Here is a 21,924-nt window from a genome sequence, read left to right as displayed (position 1 = left end):
ATATGGGTTTATTAGTGACTTGAATGCAAAATGCTCAGAATGCCATTTGGTTTCCTTTATTGTACAACCTATTCTGTTTAGTAACATATTTATGAAACAGTGAGTGCATTATTTGTCATAAGTTCCAGAGGGCATAAAAGGGGGAAAAATAAAGCCTGAAGTCTGGGAATCACTGGTTCAATCTTTTGCAATCTGTGTGTACCATACATAGGCAGAGCTTCAGACACAGTTCTGATCTACGCCAGCACAAATCCTGATGACTGTCAAATGATCAGTGATTTCTGGTTTGGTGTAAAAAAATTCCACAGCAAAATGGTCTTTCATGTTCCAGTTTTGCCTTAATTTCATGTCCTTATAGAGCAATATAGCACTTACCTGTCAAGATCTAATTAAGCAAATGCAAACAGAATCAACCTTTTCCAAAGGTCAGGTGCAACTTCAGTTCTGCAATTTCTGGTTGCCCAATTTGAGGTACTTCAAAGAGGGCTTATGTTCACACAGAGGAAACCAACGCTCCCAGAAAGCCAAAGCTTTGTGAGTGTCATGGAAAATCGACCCAAGATGAGTAGTTCCTTTTGAAGGTTTTGGCCAAGGAATTTTTCCAGTAAAACTACATTCCATAAACATGGAGCAACACCTTAAGTAGACAACAACAAATGAGGAACACGGTGGGGTTGATTTGAAAGAGAGCTGTATGTTCAGAATGTGGGACAAGGAGGAAGCCTGGTAGAGGGACTTGATAGGGTGCCAGCATAAACAAAGGGCAGACGGCAAGATTTTCATCACACTGGAATCGAGATAGTAAAGAGAAATTCAGTGCTGGTATGGAGCTTATCAACCAGCTCTCTTGGTCTGCCTGTTTCGAGCAGCGGGGGAATCAGCAGAGGAGAGGCTTTGGTGAGTTGTTGCTGGAGGGGGGAGAATGTGCAGTGGGCATAGGGTTGGGGGAGAGGTGGGGAAGGGAATGTGCTCCAAGGCAGCACGGCTGACACGGACAGGACTGGGGGGGAGATGAGGGAACGTCTGCTGGAGGGCAGTTTGTGTGATTTGCATTGCTGCAGTGCGTAGGGTTCTGGGCTCCCTCCCATCCTTCCCACTCACCAAAAGCATTTCCCAAAGGCAGGAGGGGAAGGAGGGGAGCAGGCTACGTGCTCGCTCTCAGGAGAAACAGTGTGGTGGCTGGCAAGGGAGCTGGGCAAAGCCCTTTCCTCTTCATGGCTCCAGCTATTTGGCAGGCTCCCACCCTGGAAGAAAAAAACAACACCTGCAGCTTGTTGGCCAGGATGACTCTATCCAGCTAGATAAATGAGCTCTGCGGTGTCTATACAGTGCATTGCAAACTGCGAGTGGAAAAAAAAAAAAGTGCAAGGAAGAAGTACAGGTTCCAGGAATGGAAACCTTGAGTTGTGCACCGTGCAGTTGGCTGCAGGGAGAGAGAAAATCCTGAACAGTTCACTTGTGCAATTCGTGAATATCTGTTTATGTTGTAAGCTGTTCTACTGCTGGCTTATTGTGGAAACGCTGCCAGGGATTACTTTTGTTTTTAGCAAAAAAAAGAAAACTAAACCAACAACCAAACCCACAACCTTATAACTGTTTGAAACTCATGAGCTTCTGATATTGAAAAATAATAATTAGGGATTAAAAGCCAAAAGTAGCATGAATTCTGTTACAGACATAACAGCACAACTAATATACTGCAGAGATCTAGATGATGCTAATTTCTGTCTTTGGGTGAGGGATAAGAGGTATGTGCATGCCCTGTATTTATCCTACCTCCTGTATTTGTGAAGATACTGTTTGGGCACCAGGATGGCAAAAAATCTGCAGCCAGCAGATAAGATATTGTGGGTCACAGTTGCAGCATCATAACTGGGACTAGTGACCAAATTCACTGCTCATCCATATTGCTTTCTACCTTACCTTTCCACTCATCAAGCAATCTGCAGTTTTCTTGGATCTCCACAGAAGCAACCAGCAAAGCAATGGCTTTACTGTGCTTCACGGCTCTCTTGGTCATAATGGTTTGGGGATTGTAGGAAAAAAGGAGCTGATTTAACTGGTAGTCAGCAGCATGCTTTACGTGCATTCTGCAGAGCCACCTCAGCCAGTGCATGGCAATAGAGCCAGGACCTTCGGTGGTGCGTTTGCTTTGTAGAACCACATGTACAAACACAACGTCTTTGTTATGCAGGGTTTGTAATACCTGATAGCATGTCTTTAAAGGTGTATTGGGAAATCCTGGTCCAGGTTTAGGCAGTAAGTATCTCGTCTGAAGGAACCCATTTTTATTGCTCATAAGGAAAATGAACCTGCTTACGAACTTATATTTCCTTTTTTTTTTTTTTTAACATATAATACCATAATTACTGTTATTGGTTAGGAAATTGGTGCAGAAACGGGCTATACAACTTCCCTCACAACAGGCCATAGCCAGGCAGCCCTGGCCCTCACCCTCAGGTCAGCCTTCCTCACTGGACCCCAGAGTGAAGTCGTGTATTAAATATTCAGCATTTCTGGCCAGAATAACCTTCATGTTCCCATGCAGCAGTCCCATGCTGCTGTGTTTGAAATAGTGTTGCCAGGTGCTATTTTATTACGCATTGTGTTTTTAGGTTATATTGCATTGTTGGTTTTTTGTGGGTCAAAACTTAACTTGAGGGCATTCCCTCTCTGGCACAGACCAAAAAAAAAAAGTCTCAAGACCAGCTCAAAATGTGCAACTTCTCTCTTTTGTTACCCTGTGATCCTCCTGGACTCCTTTTGAAAGGAAAATAAATATCGGAGGCCTCCCATGAAGTTGGTGCAGGCATGAGCCTTGTGCTGCCATAGGAATGTTTGCCCACAGTTCAGTGACACCAGCAGTAGGGCTGCGTAGGGATTTGCAGCGTATTTGGATAACATAAGAAAGTAAGTTTATCTGAACACTTTCTTACGTTATCACTGTGTTATCCAAACACTTTGTAAGTGAGTTGGGAAGATAGGATGTGTGCTAGCCCACCACTGCTTAAATATGTTCACACGGTTCCTGTGGGTTTGGTTTTAGCAATTTGTCTTGTGTATGGGTTTAGTGAATGGAATTACACTGAGGGTACGGAAACTACTTCTAGCTCATTCTCCTGACAGTGCTATCCAAATGCAATGGAAGAAGCCTGTCACCTGACATGTCTTCCTCTCTCTTGACCTCTCTTTTGAATTCTCTTTATTATCCAGCTTTATTATTATTATTATTATTATTATTAATTGAGAAACACCATCTTCAGGGACTTTGCACTGTGGGATTCTAGTTCAGCTAAGGCCAGTGAAGCCTTAGCCTATATTCACAGACTGGTGTGGTTTGACTGAGAAAAAATAGGATGTTTAAAAGTGAGTAGGAGTGAAACCATAGTTCCTAAATTAGTAGCCAGACATGGACAATCACCTGCTTGCATGAGCCCAGGAGCACCCCATGCCCTCCAGTCTCATGGGAGAGCCAAGGGGACAAGGAGATCACATCCCTGAGACTGCACAGTGGCCAGCAGGCATGGCAGAGGGATGCCAATGGGCATGGTACAGATGGTATAGCACAAGGACATCGAGCAACAAGGACAGGGACACTGACTGGAATGGCACAGAGACACCAACTGGGACAGCACAGGGGCGCTGATGGGCATGGCACAGGGACACCAAATGGCATGGCACATGGGACAAGAAGGCATAGGATGGTAATGGCTGGGCCATCCTGCAGCCACAGACCACAGCAATGCTTATTCTGATGCATTTATGAAGTAGCAGTGCAGTTAGTTCACAGTCACAGCTATTTTGGGAAAAATGTAATGGCAGCTAAGCGTGCAGCAATACTATGTGTGCTAGGTGTCCAACCCCGGTTACTGTGGTTCAGGGACCTCCTGAGCCTCCAGCTGGAGTTCTGTGTGGAACAGCCCCTGTTGGCTTCTTGCAGGAATTTACCTGATGTCTTTTTGAAGTCTTCCATCTTCTGGCAGCTGCAGCATTCCCTCACAGTGACTTCTAGAGTTCAGCTTTGCATAAAATAAAGAAATATTGAAGAACAATTTTTCAGCTGAAAGAAATTCTGTTCATTTGCTTTGAATCTGCCCCATGAACGTTTTGCTTTATATTTCCCACTTCACTCACTACAATAAGAGACCACAGAATTACCAAGCTGTGGGCAGACCTTTATAAAGATGTAACGATGTTTATTGTTTTGCTCTCAATTACTTTTCTAAAAATCTTAAAATCCTCTTTGCTTTTTTGCTTCCTGCTGAGCACTTGTATTGGATTTTCATAAACCTGTCCAAAATCTATTTCCTCAGTGATAATAGCTCTGTTAAATCCCATCATTACGTGCTGTGCATTGTGTACCTGTAGGGTGTTTTTCCCTGGTACATTTATCAGCGCTTAAAAGCTGCAGTTTTAATGCCTTCTTAATCAATATCATAAGAACCTTCAGTGCTTCCAACTAGTTTCTGCTTTGACTTCCAGACTGATTGAGCATTTTGCCACCTCTCAAGTTAGTCCCTTTAGAAATTCCTGTATGGATGTGTGAATAATGAATGTGTGGATAATGGATGCACGGATGGTGGATGTATGGATATTGGACAGACCTCATTCCAGTGCAGTGCAGTTTCTGGAGGAGTCTGCAGGAACGCTGCCCCGCTGTAAAAACACATACTTATTGCCACCTTTGTTTCCAGTCTTTAAGCAGCCATTGAGCCACAAGTGGCTGTTTCCTTTCTGTCCCTGACTGTAAGCTTCTTTATGATCTCTTAGTGGGTCCTCCTGGTGGAGCCTTTTGCAAAATCAAAAGCCAGGAGAACAACCAAATTGCTTTAAAATCCCTCCGCAGATTTTGGCCTTGACTTAACGCTACAAAAAGTGCTGAATTTTCTGCCTTGTATCAAATTATTGGCAGTTAGTAATTCTGTTCTTTTTACAGTTTCTTCAAGTTCTCCCACCCCAGATTCCCAGGAAGGCCCTGTGTGAAAACCATATCACTAATTTCCACTCCTCTGATGAGGGAGCTGGCCCTCAGGGTGACAGCACAATCGTTTTACATCTGAGCTCGTTTAGGACCCTGGTGCAGCCTGTTTCATCTTGTGGAGTTGTTACTGCTTATTTTATTGATTTGACATCCCTGAGGTCCTCCAAGGGAGTGCTGACATGCGGAATTGCTTCAACTGCCTTGCCATGATCCTCATCTTCTTGACTTTTTACACACATCCTTATTGCTATAAATTGATGTTATACCTCTAATATATTCTTGTTGCACAAAGCTTGTGTATCTTCTAACATGCTTCTTGTATTAACGCAGAGGCTTATGTGAGTAGTCTGTCCAGGACCCTACTGCTTTTATAATCGGGAGATACGTTTTGTACTGGGCCCATCCCCTGAACATGTGAGTCTTAAAATGCAAATGCATAATCCCGTGGTGCTGGCACTAGGACACCAGAACCAAAGTGATGTAGCATACTATTCAGAAGCCTGTTTTCCTGGCTGGAAGTTTATCAAAGGTACCTGTAAGCCTGTCCTTCATGCCTTGCTTGGCCATGTTCATTTTTTAAAACTCAAGAAGTTCACACGGCAGCTGACTTGCCTTCAGAGCATCTCAGGGTCAGGATTTCCAACTGGACAGCTCTCCAGTGCAGTGCTTTCTCCACCCCACTTTTCAGCCATGTGGAAGTCACCTGAGCTCATTTCTTTTAGCCCCAGTTCAGCTGCTGGCAGCCCTGCGTGCTGCAGGGGTGTGGGAAAGCATCTGGAGTACCCCTGGGACTGGTTGAGCTTTCAGTCATACATCTGCATTCAAACATAAAACATTAATACACTTAGGCCCTGAAGTTCTGCTTTTAAATGTCTTGCTCTCCATGACAGGATTCAAAACACAAGAAAGACCTGAAACCCTTATAATAAACACAGCTTTGGGCTCCCCAGATAGGACTCCTCCCAGATCTGATGAGGAATAATCTGCTTTCAATGTCTTAGCAGCTGCGCAGGCATCTATAAATGCAGATACAGGCAGGAAATCATGTAGCATATTCATGTTTTAGCCAAAACCCAGCAATTGAGATTGTCTTCTGCCTGCGAAATTATAGGAGCTTCAGAAATCAGCACATTAACGTCAGACGCTTCATTTTTTTTGTTGTTCTGTGACTTGAAAACAAGAGTTTCTGGCTTATAACACCAAGTAATTAATGTTAATAACACCTGCGCTACACTGGGGTTGGGAAGCAGTGCTGTTCTCATAGCATTCGTACATTCAATTGAAGAGAAACCACCTCGTTGCCATTTAATTTTAGATGTGCTATAACCAGATAAGTATGAGTAACAATAAAAGGGAAATGGATCTCGGCAGCCAGATCAAGTGACTGATTACTGTGTGAGAACAGGAGATTTAATCCGAGCGCAAGGAACCCCATGTCTGTGGGACATCGTGGAGCTGTCTCATGCATCCCTTCCAGCCTTGGTAAACCATGCACAGATGCTTTCATCTATTTATGCTTTTATGAGAGACGCATTAGCATGAATTTCAGTGTTCCTCTATTAAATATTCCAGAAGCTGTCTGTAAATTGAAACTGAAATATTCATTAGCTCTCTTATATAAGCTTTAACAGTTTATGCTTCTCTAGTACTTTTCATCTGAAAGACTGATGTTCCAGAGGTGTTTTCTCATTTGAATGACATGTTTATGCAGTTTTGAAAATACGTGGTGAGTGACCAGATAGTCACCAAGCAAGGAGATGGGGTTAAGTGAAATGAGAACTGTGTCTTCCCTCCACTGTACCCAAACTCAATCACAAGAGCTTTCAAATGAGTGTTCCAAGAGGAGCTAGCTCTTGTTGCTTCTTGTTTTACTTGCCTACTATGTAAGGGCTGGATCACAGCCAAGAATTCAGCCCCAGAGGAGGCAGCATTGCCTGCTGCAGCCTTGCAGGTCTGACACTGGGGGTTGACCCTTGTGTGTGGGAAGGAGGGAGATTCATGGCCTTGTCTCGTGTTCTGCCCTCTTGAGATGAGAGGTGCTGCTCGGGGCTGCCCTGTATCATGCATGGGAGGGGGACTGGGTGCATCGCTGTCTGATATCCTACCATAACATACAGCTGGGCTCTTGGGGCTCAGCCCTTGGCAAACTTGTTCCCCAGTCAGTGCCATACTCTTGTTCTTGCTTAGGCTTTTTTTTTTTTTTTTTTCCTTGGTCTGGTTTTTGAAGCATTAAATCCCCATTAAACTGGTTGCGACTTTCTGGAAATATTGCGAGTGGAATCTCATCAGATGACAAAGTCTATGCGTTTTCCAGGAGAAAAAGAATCCCTATGAAAATTTAAACAGAGCACTATGAAAAGTTAATAATTGCTTTTCAGCAGCAGCATTTCATAAGCAAAATTAGATCACAGAACTGTAGATTAATCAAATAAGATTTTCCCCACATAATGGCAATGTCTCTTTGGGTAAATACTGTGCATATCATTGTCATTCAGGAGTCCCTGGGATATTTGCTCTTTAGAACACAGTAGAGGAGCTGGGTGGGAGCAGTGACCATCCCTCTTCTGCTTGTACCAGAGCAACTCTCCTGCCTCTCCAGGTGGCAGCCCCTGATCCATGGCTCCCAGCAGCAGCCTGCTGGGGATGCCAACCTGCATTCCATGTTGCCTTAGGTTTGAAGTCATCCCCTCGCATCTCAGAGAGACTCACAGCCACATCTGGAGCTGGAGACAGCAGCTACAGGACTTGCAGGTGGCTGTGAATGGTAATAACTGCTCCTGGTGTGAAATCTATGCCCAGGGCTATGGTACGGCTTCTCATCTGCCTGTGGTGCTCATTATGGGCACCATCCCAGGCACGGGGCACACTGGCAGATCTGTGAGAGATTAGCTGAGTCTGGATGCTCACTGAGCCGAAACACTGGTAGTCTGAAATATAATGGAAAATTAATTGCTGGACATAGTAATAGGGCATTTTTGGTGTTACTCTGTATGTTTTTACTCCTATTGACTACCTGCGTCTTGCAAGCTCTGTGGTTGATATGTAGGATGGAATGAAAACAGATGCCCCTGTGTTAAAAAACAGTTACGTTAAGGAGCCAGAATAACCAAGCTTCCTCTCCCTCTCCTTCACTTTTGCTTCTTGGTAACACTGATACTGAGTATTTTGGGGTTTGTTTACCAACTCTGAGTGCCTACTGCTATGGGTTTCTGTTGTTTTGCTGTGTTTGTTTGTTTTTTCAATTGGAAAGGCTTCATTTGTTCCAGTGCTCCTTGTACTGTGTGGTTTAGGGGACTCAGCCCAGCCCTAAGCTGACTTTTCCTTGGCAAACACTGGTGTGATTTTTATAAAATGAGTAAGGGCATCGTTGTAGGAGATGACTCGCCAGCTGTGCGGCACGGAGGAGGAAAAGGTTTTCCGCAGCCCTGCATAATAAGGCGTTTTGCAGGCTAAAATAGGTATTCCCAAATGCCTCAAGCCTTTTTAAATTTGTTTCCCGAAGCCACCCTGTGCAGTTCTGCCACGCTTTGCAGTGCAGAAGCCCGCTGTAGCCGGCAGAACGGCATGGGGCTGTAAGTGCAGGACAGCAAGTCAGCCCAGCACTTCCCTGGGCTGCTCTCAGAGCGATTGGCCCTCGCAGATCATGTGGGAGAATCAGGAATCCTGAGTTGTAGCTTTTGGCACTCCTTTTTCTTATTAAGCGCTTGCTCTTTTCAGCTCCCAAGGGCTTGTTACCTCCCTCCTTTCATTACCCTGATTATAATCTAGAGTAGCCATAGGAAAGCGAAGAACGGATTTTAAAGGAGCAGAGATGTTGAAGCAGGTGCCCAGGACGTCAGGCACAGGCTGCTACTACCTAAACTCAGTGTCACCCGAAGGCCAGGAGATGTACCTGTGGTTTGACCAGACAGCGAGACGCCCTCCCTACAGGACAAGCAGGATTCTTGCACGTCAGCAGCTCCTGACCAAGATCCAGCAAGGTGAGTGAGTGCCTGGCAGGAGCCCTCCCCAGGTCCCCGCTTTCATAACTGAAGGTGTTTTCATGCCTCAGATTTTCCTGCCTCTTTTCCTCTCTCTGCTCTGAACTAATCTGCCTTGGGTCAGAGTTTGAGGTAGTCATTCATAGCTAGTTTTTCCTACACTCTGCACATATGCACATATACGGGCAGAGAGACAAATGCTAATCCCTGTTTAGCTACTTAACTCTGCTATCTTTTAATCATAAACTAGAGGGAGTTTTAGGTGCTGAAGTTCAGCTTTTCCAACTGGCACAGCAGTCCCTGGCATCGATACCTCAGCTCTGAGAGCTGCAGGTAAATCCCACCTGCTGTAATGCATGGATAGAATAGCTGATCAGTCAGGTAGAAACATAGCAGGGCAGCTGGGAGAGGAGGTGGGGTAACCTCTTCTGGATATAAGCATGTGTAGTTGTCAGAGGATTAGGAAACTTGTCATATGTCCTCAAAAATAATTGCTGACTTGGCTTGCTGTGATTGCTTATGCATTTATCTGGATGGTCATTGCAGAGTATTGATTTTTTATGAGTATCTACAATGCTGAAGCTAAATGTAGATTGGCCTCAAGACAAATCCTTTGGCCTGAATGTACAATTTGAATTATCTTCTGAATGTTTAAAACAAAGGTAAAAAAAAAAAACAAAACTGAGCTACTTTTCCAGATTAAAAACTCATTATGTGGTAGCATCATTTTCAAAGAATGCCATTTTCCAAGGTAGGTGTGATCCAACATATAGAGTATGCCATGTCTTTGCCATCAAAACAAATCCTGAAGATAATGGTTTCTCAGGTAGTTTCTTGACAATTCACAAAAGATGGTTGATTCTGCTAATGAGGGACAGCCAGAGAGTTAATATCATTCACTGTCTATATCTGGGAGATATTAAAGGAATTGGTGTGAGCTTCTGAGCCGCAGCAGTCACATAGAGTGGCTATTTCTGAGTGTTGCTTTCAAGTAACATTGTGTGTAGCTGTGGCTGTCAAACTCTGGCGAAAGTACAGGGATATAGTGATGAAACCTTTATTGTGTTTATAAAGAAAACAATACGTATTTCTTTGGCCAGCTTTTAAAAAAAGATGAAGAAGATAGTTTCTGTGGCAATTAGGAAAATGCAGTTGTTTGCAGCGCGATCTCAGGAACTGGTCCTGTTTGAAGGATCCTGGTCCTTACTGCAGCTCTAATTTCAGGAAGGATATTATGTCATTCTGTGTACACAGTGTACAGCTGGGATTGAATGGAAAGGAAGGGTAATTTATTTCTCCTCAAATTCATTTGGAATAGCTTTAGGCATGGTATTAGAGCCAACTTAATTTTCAAGAAGCAGCTACTGATGAAGTAGTTCGATGTGCCTCCTCTGCCTGCTGTGCCCTATAGCTTTCTCTCTTGGTCTTATAGGACCAGAGCTGTTCCATAGTGCAGGTCTTCTCAAAATCCAGTGCTAGGTGACAGACTGGAAAGGCTGGAGTTGAGATTGTAATTGAAGTATGATGTGCATGTTCTCTAAAAATTGAGTCATTTAAAGCAGTCTTGGCTACGTGGTGCATTGGAGAGGTAGCTGGATCCTGCAGTTAGTATTGAAGATGAAGACAGTAAGTACTGCCATGGCTTAAGATGCAGCATGGTGGGACAGAGAGGAATTCCTGAGTTGTAGCTTTTCTGCTTGCAGTTTGTTGTATGATTGCTCAGCATGTGGTGAATCTGCCACAACTTTCCATAATGTCCTGTCATAATGCAGTGGGAAATTACATGGGAGGGGATCTTATGAGCACTCAGTAAATATCTAATGGGCAAGGCTTTTTAGGGATGGGGCCAGGTGGTGCCCAGCGACAGGGCCAAGGGCAACGGGCACAACTTGGAACACAAGAAGTTCCACCTGGATGCAAGGAAAACAATATTTACTTTGATGTTGAAGAGCACTGGAACAGGCTGCCCAGAGACGTGGTGGAGTCTCCTTCTCTGGAGATATTCAGAGCCTGCCCGAACACTTCGCTACTGTAGGGAACCTTCTATAGCAGTGGGGGTCAGACTCCGTGATCTCCAGATGTCCCTTGCAACCCCTACAACTGTGATTCTGTGGTTTGTATAGTGCCTTGGAGATGTAATCTGTATTGCAGTTCAGCGTGTACCCACACAAAAGAAAATTATGTATTTCAGATTCTTAAGAATGCACTTCTTTTATTGATAATAAACCGGAGACAGTCTGCTGTTGGTTGTGCCAGTTCATTAGCAGTAATGACATTGAATGTGCAGATAGGGGCTGATGTGTGTGTGTGCCCACATGCAGGAATAGACAGGCCTGGTGGAAAATCATATGCAAGGTACACAGTGCCCCAAGTAATGAATAATAATTTTGGTAAAAATAGCTGTGCTAGCAACACTAAAGAAAGCTAAGTCTAACTACTAGAACTCAGTCCCAACCCTCCTGTTTACACAGGATAAAATCCAAGATCCAAGTCACCAATTCTAGACAAAACACTGACAGGCCCCTTACAAGTCCTCCCTGGGTTGGTCTGTCCTGCTCTGGGCTTCCTCCTTTAGGCTGAAGCACACTGGGGCTGCTCCTGGTGGGTCTGGCACTATGTGCAGTTCTTCAAGCCTTCATAAGTCAGTAGAAGAGCTGATGTGTGGGCAGAGCAGGACTGTGATGTGCTCTCAGCCTGTCCCTTCGGAGAACAGTGAGTTTTACAAATTGACAAGTGCAGCTAGTTAGCAGTGCAGTGCCAAGAGCAACTGAACAGGGATGTGTTGAAAACTCAATTAGGAGATGCAACATGAAAACCCAAACCAACTCTCAGTAGCCCCATTCAGTAAAACATGTAAGTCATTCTTCCATCTCCCTGCATTCATATATCACTGCACACATTTTTTAAGGCCAGATGATGCCATTAAGAGAATGTATTTGAGCCCTGCTACCTTAATTCTTCTGCTAGCACCTCCCCAGTTAATCACTGTTTGAAGTAGAGTGTATGTTTAGAAAAACATCCAGTCTTCATTTCAATATCTTTGGAACGGTGAAGCCTTGCATGCTTAATTGCTTTGCTGGAAAGAGACTTGCCACGTGTTTAAGTGCTAAGCTGCCTTGGGGCTTGTTTGAATACCTGCTCTCTGCTTCTTGTGCAGCGATTTCTTAGTTCCTGGATTTCAAACCAGAGGCACCCACAATAGCAGGCACTGAAGTTCTTACGTCAGGGATAATTCTCCTTAGTGAATGGAGTGATTTATAAAGCAATGCACAGGGCAGTCAGAGCTTCCATGCTTCACTAATGCAGAATGATACCAAGTGCTCTGTGCACTTGTAGCTTTCCTGTCATTAATGGCATGTGCTATTCTAAATATTGCTATATTACAGTTTTTGTTCCTTCTTTAAAAAAAAATCATCTGCTGAGGAGGTTTCCTGCTTTCCTTTGTGTTTTCCTTTGGCGTTTGTTAGAAGTAAATGCAATGAATCGTTATAGGAATGTTGTTATTTAATCATTTCCAAAAAGAAATCCACCATAAGAGAAATGAAATAAACTGGACTGTTATTTTAGTCAGATCATGCTTTGAAAGTCGTTAATATTTGGTTCGTGTTCATTCTGACTCCATGAGGTGGAATTACATGGTGATCTATGAATGTGAGCAGCAATTATCAGTCTGATATTAAATATGTATTTCCAAATGTGATCTTGTGATGATTTCATTTCCCCCCTAAGCCTGTTAGTTGCCATGCTGAAGGGGACACATGTCTCAGTGTAAAGGAACAGGGTGTAGCATGCTTGGTCCGAGGTATTTATTCAAACTGTGTGTGTAGTAGCAGTATGAGAATTCATTAATGATTACTCATGCTCACTTTAAATAAATAAGGTGGCGACTTTCAAGAATTTATTTTACATGAGTCTCAAACTTGTTTTTTCTTTCAGAGTATGTGGCTAAATGCAGACCAGAACAGAAAATATGAAGTAGTTGTAAGTGAAAAGCAATGAAGTATTAAGGCCATAATCTGAAAATATTGTATTGAAAGCAGGGGCTGTGCAGCTCAAGTACAGCATAAGTCAAGGTGAAGGAAGCCACGTTGTGCCCCAGCACATCCAGGCATCCCTGTTAAAGAAAGTTCTCAGTTTATTTACAGGGGAATTTGTTAGACTGCACTTTTAGTAAAAAGAAAAAAAAGAAAAAAAAAAAGAAGATGAATCTCACTTCTCAGTGAGTAAATTCCTGCCCTCGGTGAGTAATGCTCTGTTATTTGTCTCAGTTCATGTCCAAGGCAAGAGCGGTTTAAGAGGATCTTCTGATGGAACAATCTCAAAGCATATTATAACTTTTCAAGGCAAACTCTCTGTTCGTCACTCAGCAGATGTTTTATACTCTCGTATGTTTTAAGTTCAGTTTTGAACTTCTGTGAGTATAGTAACTGTATGTCACCTGTGCTTGTCTGGTTTGAGTAAGCATTAGTAGTACAAACAAACATGCTTTTTCCTATATTTCATCTGTATTCTTCCCTTTGGACTTCAACATGTTTAACTCTTCTCCTTTCTAAGCATGAGTAGTGTCCAGTCTGTGGAAGGTGTTACAGAGGTATATGAGTGAAATCTGTGTTTTAGGTGACTTCGAATTTTATCTGTCAATGAAAACACTATCAGCAATAGATGGCTGTAATGCATTCCTATAGAATACTCATAATGAGAACCTGAAGTCACTACAACGTGTCAAAATGTTGTAGGCTATGTTTAAAAAGTCCTTGATCACATTCTGGGTATGTGTACAGGTAGGGAGCACCTGTCCATCACATGAGATTGGAAGCAGGATATGATTGTGTAATTAAAGATGTGGTTTTGTTCAAACATACAAAGAGGCCAAAATGTGGTTGTTCAGGCAACCTCAAACATTCTGGATGCTGGCCACCTACCTCTACATCTGTTAACCTAACTGTCTGAACCCAAGAAACCAGAAGATGAAGCAAGGAGATTCAGCATTATTACAATGATTCGAACCCCCCACTTGGGTTGTCTTTGACCTATGGCAGTGGCCTTCCTGCCTTTTGATCTCCTGGGGTAACTCACAGCAGAAACTGTGGGTAAGCTGCTTCTCAGAGATGCAGCAGGAGGAAGTAGAAGGCAGGAAGGGACTTTTCTGGTCTGACCTACCAGGAGAAGCATCCTCTGCTGTGGGGCTGCATTGCAGACTTCAGCTGGGGCATGGCCAAAGTTAGAACAAATTGGAAGTTCATGCACTTGCTGAGGCAGAAATAATCAGAAATAACGCACCGATTGCCGGCTAAAATCCTGAGGCCTATGGCATACAGGAGATCAAACTGAACTATAGTAATTCCTTCTGGCCTTACCCAGCTGGAAGGCAACTCTGCAGAAGGGGACCTAGGGATCCTAAGTTGAAGTGGGACCGTCAAAGAAGGATGATGGTATCCTGGGCTGCATTAGGCAGCGTTGCTAACAGGCACTGTGGGGTCCTGTTCTGGGCTCCCCAGTACAAGGGGGACCTGGGCATACTGGAGAGAGTCCAGCGAAGGACTGTGAAAATGTCAAGAACCACTCCTGTGAGGGAAGACTGTGAGAGCTGGGGCTCTTTCACATGGAGAAGAGAATGTTTGGGGAATCTCATCAGTGTCCATGAACACCTGGAAGGAGGGTACAAAGAGAACAGAGCACTGAGCTCTGCTCAGTGGTGGCCACTGCCAGGACCAGAGGCAGTGGGCACAAACTGCAGCACATGAGGTTTCCTCTGAACACCAAGAGCACTTCAGTACTCTGGGTCCCTGCTGGAGCAGAGTTGGACTAGGTGGCCTCTGGAGGTCCCTTCCCAGCCATTCTGTGATGCTGTGTGGCACAAATCTACAGCCATAGAGTGGCCAGGCTACTTGTGCTGACACAAGCAGTTTAAACAGAGGAGATGTTGGATCGTCTTCTGAGCTGGGGGACTTTTGCTCTTGATTTCACTGAAAGCTGGATTTCTTCCGAGGTGAAATCTAAATCAAACATTTTTGTTTTGAAATTGCTCATGATGAAATGAGCAGCTGTATGTGCTGCTCTATGTCTGCTATATTGATGGCTGAGGAGATTTTTAATTTTCAATTTACCCCTGTTGTGTAATCGGAGCCAGTAATGTTAAAAGGCCTTTAATCCAATAAGTGTAAGATGTACACTCTATAAAAGAATGCTTACTGTACTGAAAATTTATATATATATACATATATAAATTAGTTTAAATTTAGAACTGATAAATCACTGGGATATATCAAATGCTCTAGAATGCAAAAGTGAAACAGAAATTGCTCACAGAAATAGATTAATAAAAAAAACCCTGAACATAGAACTTCTGTTACTGGGAGGTTCTTATGCCTGTATTTATACATAAAGCCCTGAAAATAAAGTGGAATATTTGTGCCCAGTGCAATATGTTAATTAAAAAATTCACCAATGTTAAGTTCTAGAAAGATAGTATGTTTTTCTTTAGGTAATGTTTTCTAATGTGCTTTTTTTATTGGTTTGGTTTGGTTCAACTGCTAACACTATGAAGTTGTTGATAGCATCTTAGCCATAGTCATTGTTTTTATCTTACCTGTATTGTACAGTATTTTCAGGCTTTTAGTTGCACTTAAACAATTATATGAGCTGTTTCACATCAGACATACTGTGTATTTAGATTAGAGCCTAAGCCACTAATTGAAGGGACTTAAAAGCCAGCTCCCTTGTAATTTGGTTATTAAACAATTGTAGTTTTGTTTGTTCCACTTTGTAACGGCTGCTTTCAAAGGCGGAATACTGAAATCTATGGCCTGTATGATCCAGCTGTGCTAGTTGTGTCATTTCGTATTTATTCTTATTAGACAGATAGTTGAATGTGGGCAAGTCAGTAAAACCTCATCTTCGTGCACCAATTACTGGCTAAAATCCTGAGGCCTATGGGATAACAGGAGATCAAACTAAGCTGCAGTAATGGTTCCTCTCTTCTTGTGCATACTTTGTTTGCTTAAAAACCTTTTGAGTTTCCCACCTAAGATTCAGTTCTGCAGATCAGCTGATCTGACCAGAGCCAGGCTTTACACCACAGCATCCCAGGGGGACAGCAGGGCTGGAGCACCTTGAGCAGGGCGTTCAGAAAACCGTGAAACACAGACAGCATGATTCAGAGAATTTAGGAGCTTAGCTGAAAAGCATGTGCATGACTCAGTCTGGAAACATGTTGTGGCTTTTCGCTTCTGATCTATTACTGAGGGGAAGAAAATTCTACTGGGAGAAGAAAATTGCTCCGTAACACTTCAGGTTACTGGGGAGTCGCTAACATCCACCCACAGACGAGCACAAGTTTCTGTCCTTATGATAAGTTAGGTGAACTCAGAGAAATAACTTAGTTTAAAATATGGGCTGTGCAGTATGTCTTAAGTAAATACCATCTGCCAGGCGTGGAAGCTGTCTTGCTGGAGCATACCAGACACTTTGCTTTCCACTTGATGTCCTTTGCCAAAGAAGGACTCAGCTCTGCAATGTACTCTGATGAATATTTGTCTGTACTAAAGGAGCAAAGTAATAAATCCTAATAATGTCAACTGGTATTGTTTTAATGAGCTAGATATTGCAGGCCTTTGGCAATAATTGTGCTCTCTTCTAACAGGATTGTGGTTGGAGAAAGGTCTGTTTGTTTGAGTAAAGGTTGCAGGATTTGGAAGCAAAATCTGTGTTTGTTGTTGCCTCTCTTGTTCAGTCCTAACAGCCTAAAGGATATTCTGACTTTTTCTTCTTTAATGAGTTGCTGCTGTTTCTCACATTTGTTTATTTTATCAGTTGTGCCATGTTTGTTTATTAATCTCTGTCACAGGCGTATTATGGGACTACGGGAAAAAGCAGTAAGAAAATGTGAGATCCTTAGATTGAATTATTGCTCCTATCCTCTTTATTCACTACCCCACCCAGCACCCCCCCTTTCTCTCTCAAATCTACCGTCTTTCTGTGGGATTTCTCAGCTTCCTTCTTGGAGTCACATTTGCTGGAAAATACAACACCTTTTCTTTAAGGAAAGATGTTTTTCTAAAGGTTCCAATACAACTTTTGTTGTTGAATATGTCTGGAAGGTGGGATGACAGTACAGGTTTTCCTCATCTAACACTTCTGTACAGGTGAACTGCTGGTTCTGCAAACCTCCAGCACTTGTGCTTTGGCTTTTTTTTCCCTCTAGATCTCCAAGTGCTATTGTTGCATTCCTTACTATGCGCATCCTTTGGGCTACTTCTGTGTGGATTATCCATGTTTCCCCAAGCTCCTGGCAAGACTCCCTGACTCTGTTTTGTCCTTCTTCAGTTAGTGCAACACTGAGCAGGTTTATTGGAGAGCGAACTGGTCCCACGTAGCACAGACATGAGCCAGGTGATGCTATTTAACAAATAAAAACAGGAATTGAGCTGTCTTTCCTTTAGTGATGTATGTTTGCGAAGGAACCAAAGATTTAAGAAGACCAGAGAAGTCTCTGTGAAGATTCAAATCATACAAGCTTAGCATTTGCAGAGCTTGTGTGAGACGCACACAAGTCACTAAAGGGTGGATCTATTAGTGATTTTTAGTCTCAAGCTGGGATGGGAGTAGGAATCCGGGCAGGACAGGGCTCATATAGCCACACAGTGTGGCTCTTTTTCATAATATATTTGTCGAACACAAATGTTCTGTGGGATGAATCCGAGTTTTGTTTTGTGCCTTTAATTGTATCTGATGGCAGCAGCTGAATACCTAATCATTTTGTAACTTCAAAGATAATGGCTTTCTCTTCCTGCAAACATTTATCTGAGGAGGATAATGTAAAATCCAAAAGTTAACTGCTTGGCGCAGATGATGAGACAGTGAGTCCTTGGCTTTTTACTTTCCCCTTATTAATTTTTACGGCTATATTTACGTGTTTTTCCTAGGAATGTTTAAAACTGCCATTCTGTCAGTTTCACTTCATTAAGAGTGGCAGTCTGCCTAAGTCTTTGCCTAAGTTAGAAGGGCTTTATTTTCCTTTAAATTTGGCAAGCATTTGTTGGTGTATATCTGGTTTAAAAGTCCCTTCAAAATTAACAGGCTGAGATATTCCAAATATGTAGTCCAAAACCTCTTTATAACTCAAGCTGCTGATTCTGCATTAAAATTGAATGTTCCTTGCCAAAGCCAGAGCCACTGCAGCAAAAGCTGCATTTCATAGTACTGCCTGAGCAATGCATCAAACAGTGCTACTGGTGATGCACAGCCAGCAGTGCAGCCTTTCCTCATTCAGCATCTCACCTTGAAAATGAGAGCTGGCTGTCATGCTCAGCTCTCATTGCTTTAGAGATGCTCATTCAGCTATCTGAGGCCATTTCAGCTCAGAGCTCTGCCTTTATCCATGCAGGATGGGGCCGTAGTGATGTGCAGGAGGCAGTGGGGTGCCTTCACGCACACCCAGCACACACGAGTCACAGGGTTTCATCTGTTCAGGCCAAGAATGGTCTATTCATGGGCAGCGCCAATTTTCTAAGGAAGAGATTTCCTGTGACATTTTAAATCCCTTTTATGTTGAAGTATTTTTAGTCATTGCTGCTGCCAGTCATGTCCAATGCTTTGTGCTTTTGAATTTCAGCTAAACTGCATAATAAGCGTTTCAGCTCACTGACACATAATGGCAGCGTTATTTGCTGAGAGTCTTATTATCTCAAATGGTCCCTTATGTTATGATCAATTCATTAGTTCTGTCCTCTGAAGTTTAAGAGACAACAATTGCAGCTGTTAAAGAAAAAAAATATTTATTTTATTTTATTTTTTTTTTTGTCAGTAATCCTTATTTTCTCAACTTTCAGGCCCTGGAAGTCTCTTTTAAGACTAACAAAGCAGATGATCATAGAATGATAGAACAGTTTGGGCTGGAAAGGACCTGACAGACCATCCAGTTCCAACCCCCGGCCATGGGCAGGGACACCTCCCTCCCACCAGCTCAGGGTGCCCAGGGCCCCATCCAGCCTGGCCTTGAGCACCTGCAGAGATGGGGCACCCACTGCTTCTGTGGGCAGCTGTGCCTCACTGCCCTCTGAATAATTTCTTCCTTACATCTAATTTAAATCTTTTAGTTTAAAATCATTACCCCTTGTCCTTTCACTGCAGGCCCTGGGAAAAAGTCCCTCTCTAGCTTTCCTGTAGCCCCCCCCCCCCCTTTAGGTACTGGAAGACCGCAGAGGTCTCCCTGGAGCCTTTCTGTTTTACAGGCTGAACAAACATAGCTCTCTCAGCCTCATCTCATAGGTACCATATTATCAGAGCATCCTAGGATGGATCAGTTGTCTTCGTGTTAGCCAAGCCGTACAGCAGGACCTCTTGCCACCACTAGCCCATGGGCTAGCCTGCAGTTTGGTTAGACTGTAATGAAGAAGTTGAGCAACCAGTTTGTGTCTAACCGTTTACCTCTCTTACCTTTGTACATGTATAGTTATTTATATAAATTTATACACCTATTTATAAGCCTGAAAATGAGATCTCTGAGGGCAGTAGGCATTTTAAGTCCAAGGATTTAAAGAATTCACCATTGCTGGAACTTAGATCAACTCAGAACATTCTTCCCTCCCCCAAGCACAGAGTGTACTGCTGAGTATCAGGCACAGTAATACAACATCGTCTTGTCAGCTATGAAAGATATAAAACAAACACAATTCTGTACTCATTTGCTTGATTTATATAGAAATTAATACTTGAATAAGTATAAAATTCATTACGTTGGTACATGAAGAGGTCTATTCTGCAATAGGTTCAGTAAAGCCAGAGATAATTCAGGAGTAGAGCTGAGACCTTTCTCTGGCCAGTCTGACAGGTGCTGCATTTTGCCCTGTACAACTGGAATTTCACCCTTCTGCTTTGCTTTATTCTTACAGTTCTCATCTTCACTTTCTGGTGCTGGTGGACATACCTTTAGAAAGCTTCATTCATTAACTCTCTGATAACCTCCAATTAAGCCTGCTGGCCACAGTTGTTCACAGTGTACTTGTCTGGGCAGGCTCTACAAACAGCAGCCAGCTAAGTGTGAGATGTGGAAGAAAGAGGGTATAATACCTTATCATAGTCCTGATAATAATTTTAGAATGTTTTCTGTTTCCTTGATGATAAGGGTATTTTGGACTAATCGTGCCCTGAGATCAGAGGCTTTGCTACAAACCAATTCTTTTTTCATAACTTAGCACACAAAGATTGTTCAAGAAGGCATTTACTTACTTGACATTAACCTAATAGATCTATGTTAATCAGAAATGACAGACACTTTAAATTGCGTTATTCTAGGAGGCCATGGTTTGGACCACTCCTGTAGAACACTTTGTAGTTAAGACAAATTCTGCATTGATCTTGGACTGTAGTTGGGCATAGGACCTACATTTTGCATGCTGCTGGCAAGAGAGAAGATGATCTTCACTCTCTATAAGAAGTGGAGGATAACTGCAGTCTGAAATCCTGGAAACATCCCATCTTAAGGCTTTAGTGAGGAAATACTACTGGCATTTTAATTGTAGCTCCTCAGAGCCATTTATTTCCTCTACTGACAGTCCTCCATTTTATCTGCTGACTGATTCTGAGAATTGAATGTTTTTTTAAAAAAAATGTCCTGGTTCCAATAAAGAGTGACTGCAGCTTTAAGAATACAAAGCAGATACAGATAATACCAAATTTGAGGGGTAAGGATGTGAACAGTTGCATGGCTATGTTTTATTGTTCAGCAAAATGATTGTTATTACCGTGCTTTTCTCCTCCTGAACATTTGAAGCTGATGTTAATAGCTTTTTGATCCAAACTACTGACATACAGGTCATTTTGTAGAAAATGTATGAAAAACTGAAATTGTAGAATAATTGTTTTTCCATAAACGTTTGGTAGAGATGGTCACAATGCTTTTAGAGTGAATCAGAAATACTCCCCTCATTTTTAAGAGCACTCCTTGTTGACTATGTAGCAGCTGGAAAACTATAGCAAGTTTTAATTACCTTCAGAAAACAAAAGGCTCTTGCCAGCACATGCTGGTTATTATCGGCAGCTGCTGTATGCTGACATACTCTTTCAGCTCGTATGAGCCTCAGCTGTCTTAAACAATCATTGTAAAACGTAAAATAGATTTATAGTGATGATCATTTCTTGTTAGATAGTTAACAACTGATGTCATTCACACTGAATTTAGGTTCATGTCATTGTTTAAGCTGTGATAAAACCATACAAAATCATAATCAATGTTTCACATAAGAAGGGCAAATGCCATGCAACAGGAATCGAAAGTATTGAAATGTGGTGCCTTTAATTTCTTTTTAACAACTCAAAGCTCCTGTTGTCAGGATTTTAGCCTTTGTATAAGCTTAAAATTTGTCTTTCTGACTTGGAGTAATAATTGCTGCAACTTCACCACGTAAAAAGGTTACAGATTAATTTGCTGATGTAAACGGCATTATTATCATTTATATGCAATCCATCTATTAGACAAAGTGGAGATCTTTATGGCAGTAACTGCTTTCAGATCAGATGCTGTCATTTTGTTTATTGTGCAATTTAGGAGAGTTTGTTTTTTTTATAACATTAACCTTCTCTTCAGAATCTGGTACACCACACACAGTAATTATGCTTCAGCCTTCTGCAGAAGTACGTATGGAGATGGTAGATTATTTGCTAGTGTATCTGCATCGACTCCAGAGGAAGATTTGCAGTGAATTTGGTTCTTTGTGGCTGCTTGCTTTCAGTTATCTCTTCTACTTTTCCTATGATGCATAGCAAGCACAAAAAGTGTCAGGTGATCTGTAAAATGTTTTGTTTAGTTGTTGGCATTAAGGCAATGTTAGGCCCCTTCCTGCTGACATAAATGATTGAGATGTGGTACTTTCTATTCTGAGGCTTAAACTGGAACAAAGTGTTATATTCAGCAAACTGGACAGCTGACATTTTAAGGAGTTCTTAAATACGGATTAAAAACAT

At 42.5% G+C, this 21,924-nt stretch overlaps 1 protein-coding gene across 6 annotated transcripts in view; it reads left to right on the top strand.

The window, feature by feature from the left end:
* STARD13 (StAR related lipid transfer domain containing 13) overlaps positions 1 to 21,924 on the top strand; it is a 300,978-nt gene that overhangs the window by 166,967 nt on the left and 112,087 nt on the right. The window contains exon 1 of one of the 6 annotated variants that reach the window (XM_042866993.1): positions 771 to 897. The exons of 4 other annotated variants lie outside the window; for them this stretch is intronic. In XM_042866993.1, the coding sequence (XP_042722927.1) occupies positions 825 to 897 (73 nt within the window). In that variant the 5' untranslated portion in view covers positions 771 to 824. Of the gene's footprint in view, positions 1 to 770; positions 898 to 8,635; positions 8,962 to 21,924 lie in introns of those variants that run through there. One more of the 6 variants, XM_042866991.1, reaches the window with a different exon arrangement.

The sequence above is a fragment of the Lagopus leucura genome, unplaced genomic scaffold (genome assembly GCF_019238085.1).
Source record: "Lagopus leucura isolate 7727_CA_CO unplaced genomic scaffold, USGS_WTPT01 Super-Scaffold_100001, whole genome shotgun sequence".
NCBI lineage: Eukaryota > Metazoa > Chordata > Aves > Galliformes > Phasianidae > Lagopus > Lagopus leucura.
This window is presented reverse-complemented; position numbering and strand designations above follow the sequence as displayed.